This window comes from Macrobrachium rosenbergii, chromosome 1 (assembly GCF_040412425.1).
Source record: "Macrobrachium rosenbergii isolate ZJJX-2024 chromosome 1, ASM4041242v1, whole genome shotgun sequence".
In the NCBI taxonomy this organism is placed as follows: Eukaryota; Metazoa; Arthropoda; class Malacostraca; order Decapoda; family Palaemonidae; genus Macrobrachium; species Macrobrachium rosenbergii.
The window spans coordinates 36795038-36801145 of NC_089741.1; the positions used below are offsets into that span (position 1 = coordinate 36795038).

General features: G+C 35.3%; 1 protein-coding gene across 1 annotated transcript; it reads right to left on the reverse strand.

Moving 5' to 3' along the window:
• Window positions 1-208: 208 nt before the first annotated feature.
• On the reverse strand, window positions 209-3264 carry LOC136851525 (uncharacterized). The gene is made up of 2 exons (XM_067125797.1): window positions 3139-3264; window positions 209-694 (listed from the first exon to the last, which is right to left on the reverse strand). Exons 1-2 carry the CDS (start codon window positions 3157-3159, stop codon window positions 209-211), a joined length of 507 nt encoding a protein of 168 aa, XP_066981898.1. The 5' UTR covers window positions 3160-3264.
• Between the last annotated feature and the right edge of the window lie 2844 nt (window positions 3265-6108).

The window sequence follows — 6108 nt, forward strand, 5'->3', positions numbered from 1 at the left end:
TTTTCAGTTGATATGCATCGAATGTTTCTTGATAAGTTTTTTCAAGCTCTTCTGTAGCAACAAGGGCAAGCTCTTCAGCCTCTCTGGTGGATATAAGACTTACTGCTAGCTGCTGTGGGTCATTAAGTCCTCCAGGATCAATTACAGCCTCACTGTCCCCTGGAAAACTTCAGAGTATGGCAAACATTGCTGTGTGTGAGAAAGTTGATCAGTACTTCCAAGAGGTCTTGGGATTTTCTAAAGATTCAGTAGTTTGAGTGAAAGCTGAAGTACTGGGCTCTATTTCTGAAAAATTATGTTGCAGAGAAGCACTGACTTTGATTTTTTCTGTAAAACCTGAATCCTGACTTACTGCTTGACCTATAGCAGGCAACTGCAAAATTATTTCTGGTCTTGCTTCTTTGACCCTTTGTTCATGATGAGGTAATTTGGGACTTTTGGCAATTTCTAGAAAATCTTGCTGGGGACCTCCACTTTCACTGTGAATAATCTCTGAGGGAGGGTCATTTGTGGAATGCAAAGCTGAATGACAAGCATCTTCATTGTTGGATAAATTATCTTGAGGTAAAGTGTTTTCATAATTCTCATGTTTTGCAATTTTTAGCTGGCCATCAAGCGAAGACTGTAAGAGGGCAAGTGCTGTCTGCTGCTCAACATCTGGCAGTGTCTGTAAAGTTGCTAGAAGTCCATTGAGCTGAAAATATAAATGACAGGAATAAATAGCAATGAAATAATACTAAATTATTGGTAATATTGTTTTTTCAATAAAGACCCAGAACTCTGTCATAGCTATCACTTGTCAGGTGGAGACGCTAAGTTCTGAATTACAATTATATCCTCACAAAAGGATGACCTTCTGTCTCACCTTTTGTAGCTTGTCACTTCTTTTTTCTTTCCTTCTTTAAATCTTCAGCCTAAAACCCTCACGGGCAGAGTCAACAGACTAAAAACCCAAGAGGGCTCCAAAGGGAAATCAGCCAGCAGAGAGAGACAAGTTACAGTTAAAGGTGATATAAATAAATAAATATGAATTCATGAGACACCAGCAGAAAGAAGTTGGAGGTAAGAAGATTCCACAACTGCACCAGGTAAACTATTCTACATTTTAGTTAGCCAAGTTAAAAACTCCTAACAAACTGAGTTCCATTAAACCTAACACCAAAAAATGACACGCTGATTGCAGCAGCAGCCTGCCTAGTATTTTGAGAATAAGCAGCTAGTTCAGATAAAGAATAGTAAAGAGAATGTTTGCCATTCCAGGACGTTTTATGCAACAAACACTATAAATTCTCTTTACATTTATGCCATAAGTCAATATTAAGAGTTGGCAAAATAAACTTCACAGATGACATAACTCTTTCCAAGAGCTTGATATGAGAGTCAGTACTTGAAGACCATACTGGAGAACAGTGCTCCAAACAAGGGAGAAGAAAAGAGTTAAAACACTCAGGTATAATAGCTTCATCACGAAACAATCTAAAACATTTCCACAAGGCACCAAATTTTTTAAACAGAAGATGCAATAATATTTATAAGTTTCTCTAAAGTCAAATCCTTATCAAAAGTTACACCTAAACCTGGAAAGAGTCAATGGTATTTGCTCACACAGAAAATGTAAGATATGAAGCCGCTTAAAAACAAAAACAATGGTCTTGGAAAATGTACAGAGGAAACATATTTGTCCTTTACACTCCAAAATGATGAATGACATAAAGACCCATCTTTGGACCACTGGTGATAGACTAGGGAATTCATATCAGTAAGAAATTAATATGGGCTACTCCTTACAGTGACACTTTGTGACCTTACCTTCCCTAACCTAATTTAAACTAGGGGGTCAAATCTTATCTCACTGGCATTCACAGTTGGCTATTAGCTTGAGAACTGTGCAAAAGTACACCTATATTATGTTTAGCCTAATAAATCATGTAAGCTACTAGAAGTTATTTTGATAAAAAAAGTGGGGTCGCTGTTTCTTGGATATATCCGGAAGGCTACACACTATTTCACCTTTATTTCAATCTAATACTTCTCCATCTCATGTTCCACAGCGTGGCTAGGCTCGCATTAAGATTAGGTAGGCTGATACTATTAGTCAAGTGCCCTTTACACTCAATAAAGATATATTCCAGAAATGACCATTGTTTGGTCAAGTCCGTTGGGCTACTAATACTCGAGAATTCACGTGAAAAATTAACGTTTGATGTTATATATTAATACTTACAGTGATACGCTGTAATATTACCTTCCCTGACCTAACTTGAGCTAAAGGCAGTAACCTGAAGGTAAGCATATAAATTAAAGAAAAAGTATACCTAGCCTCTATACATTTATGCTTAGCTAATTTGAATAAAATGTGGGTAATACAGAAAAGTAGTTGTGGACACAACTGTACTACTCACGATGTCGGATTAGGATTGTTCTGAAAGTTCAAAGATTAGGTTAGGACGCATCCCCACTGAAATGCGTCTCTGATCTCCTTTAAAGCAAGCCACAACCCGCAGTAATGATGTGAGCTACTCTTCTGTACTTTTACCAGCTGTGTCAGTCTCTTGGACACCTGTAGGCTAGAAGGCTACATACTATTTAACCTCTACTTCATTCTAATATGTCTCCTTTTCATATTCCACAGCAAGAATAGCTCATACGTTAAGATATAATAGGCTGGTATATACAACCTTACCAGTGGACTAGGCTAGTCCCTCTATCACTATGAACGGGAGTGAATGCAAAGTATTGGGTCAGGGCTACTGTAGGCTTAGTAGTCATTTCTTTTGTCGGCATTTCGAAGGATATATGACTTAACCTGACTTACCTTTACCTAACCTAACTTCAGATGCTGTGTCCTAACCTGGGAGGGGGGGAGGGGAGTGGGGGCCTTGGCGCCCAAAGTAATACATGACCCCTTATCCTGCATTTAAAGCATAGAAGGCATATAACAACATACTCCACAATACAAGTTACAATATCCCCATCCTTGCATAAGTAGCATTACGGCCTGGCCTGGCCTCGGCCAGGCTATCCCATGGCTAACTGAGCTCAAGTTAGCCAAGTTAACCAACTAAACTGAATTTGTAATTTCTACTAAAACTATTTCATGGCTTAAGCAATTTACAAACAACCACAGAGAAGCTGTACCTGTGTTTTAAAGTCGTTCATCTCAGAGGAAGCCCGTCCTGAAAATTAATGACAGCTATTGTAAACAAAAAAAAAAGTTGCCAATGTTTACAATTCTTCTTCTTCAGCTACGGAACATGACTCCCATCGCCAATGTCTTCCTTAGTCGTTACAGTAAAACCCCGATTTAGACGAGTTTTCCTTTTTAATTACTCATGGTGTTACCTCTAAAATGTCAGTATAACCTTATATTCATGTGAAGATACTGTCATTTCTCGCATACATTTTAAAAGACACTTTTTGACAAAGTATAATAATATCGACATCAATTTAGAAGAGTTTTCCTTTTTAATAACTTTTAATGTTACTTCTAAAATGTAATTTTGTCTCAGTATAATCTCACATTCATGTGAAGATATCTACATTCTTGAATACATTATAAAATATTCTCTTTGACAAAGTATAATGATATTATTAACAGAGGCTGAGTCTAACATTAACGTCTCTTTATGTAATAATCTTGTTCCCCAAGCGTTGTCCATATTAAGCCTCATATTTGTAGTATTTAATTGAAAGTGGATGGCACAGTGAATTCTAAAACTTATGTAATATAAGTTATATATTAAGGTACGTGAAGTCCCATCTAAAAATTTTAAAAATAAATGAGATTAAAGTCTTGTATATATATGTGAACGCATGTGTTGAAATGCTTGTACCGCCATTTATGTACGTAATTATCATATGGAAGTTTGTATCTTAAACGATATAAACTTACTTATTGGAGCCAAAAAGAGATAAAACTAAAGCCCCTTTCTCCGTGCAATGAAGCAAAAAGTATATCAATGAATTTTTTGTAAGAACAATGGTCAACAGGTACAGGTTTGACGTCGCCCAGCCCAGTCCCAATCTCTCTAAGCAATGGCCATTATATAAGTATGCAAAACGAAAGTACTAGGCTAAGCTTCAAAGGTCAGGACTTACAATCTTGACTCTCCCTAATATGGCTGTTGTCCTTGAGGTATGGATACGTTACGTTTATAATAAACTTCGCATTGTATTTAATTAAGGTTGCCAGACGTCCCGTTCTTCCGGGACATGTCCCTAATTTGATAATTTTGTCCCGTCACGCGCTGACACTTCTGAAACACCCTCATTGTCCCGATTTTAGTTCATCATAATAAAAATATGTTTTTACTACCTTATAACGGTTCTTAGTTGAAACTTTGTATATAATTATTGTTTATACTCTCTTTTCTCAGATTCTCTTGATGATGAAAATAGAATTTAAATAACCATACGATAAGAAATATAATTAAAGATTTAAGTTGAATTTTTCGTACATATAAATTTCTTATTTTTATTTATACTCATATGCTCCAAATGAAAAGAAAGTTTAGTTTCTTTATTGTTTGTACTGATTATTAATTTTTAAATTATTCTCCTTTTGTTTTCTTTATACCCCATTAAAATTCTTGTTTTATGTTTTTCACTTAGGTGATAATTGTCTCTACGTTTTTATAATGTATATTGGTCTGGGTGTGTATATAGGTATAAATTTATATATATGGTGAGAAATTTTAAGTGTCCCGGATCTCTAATCTTGTAATCTGGCAACCTAATTTTATACATTATATATATATATATATATATATATATATATATATATATATATATATATATATATATATATTTAATATGAAGTGTATCCATATCCCAAAAATAACATTAATATAAGGGAGGGTCAAGATTGCAAGCCCCTGCTACCCAAAAGCCCGGATATGTTACTTTCATTTTGCTTAATTATGTTGGGGACATTGCTGAGAGAGATTGGGCCTGGACTGGGCGATGTCAAACCTGTGCCTGTTGACCATTGTTCTTACAAAAATGCATTGAAATACTTTTGGCTTCATTCAAGTTACGGTGTCATAAACGCCGTTAAAGCCCTGGTAACAGCGAAACACTGATTTACGGTGGAAATCAACTGGAACGGATCCCCTCTCATAAGTCAAGGACTTATTGTGTGTGTGTATATGGATGTATGTATATATATTTATTATATTTATATATATATATATATATATATATATATATATATATATATATATATATATATATATATTGTATATAAAGACCTTGCTTATACTTTGATAAAAATAAAAAAATATATTGCTTCTCATGTTTATTGGTAGGAAATAATATTCATTCTTCTTTCAGGGTATTTCAGTATCTTAGATCTTCTTCCAGACTAGTGAATTCAGTAAAATCTTTCTTCAAGGCATTTGAGCAGCACAAGATCTTCCAGGATACTGTTCTTCTTTCAGAGCATTAGAGCAATGTACAATCTTCAGCAGCATTATAACAATGAAACTTAGCATTCTTCAAAGGCATTAGAAGAAATGTAATATCTCTTCTCAGGATATTAGAACACCAAGATCTTTTAACACATCAAAACAATGTAAGACCTTCCAAGGCATCAGAACATTGTACAATTGCTTCTAGGGCACTGGGACGATGTATATGATAAGGATCTCCATATCATTATATTCCTGTATTTTCATAGTACTATCTGAAGCATGCATTGTGTGGCACACTGTGAGCAATCATAAAGTTTAATGTGGTGTGCCTGTACTCTTCTTTTTATCATCACCTTCTTGTCTGTTCCATTTAGTCTCTTCCTTTCAACCACATGAACTTCAACAATGTCTTGCTCAAATATTCATAGCCCCATTTTAGATATTACATCTGGCTAGTCTTTGTAGAATCTAGAAATATAAACAATTCATCTGGTTACTTAACTTCAATATAATTATAAGACTATGGTACTATTGTACACGGTAGTATTTCTGTTGCTGCGTGCTGTAATCCGGCGTGTACTTCCAGAACAGGATGCCCATGTATGACCAATTGTCTTTAGGTCCACATTTCATATTCTCCGTCACCACTGTCTTCAACGCTGTACAACACAATGAGCCTCTGAAATTCCTCCACTCA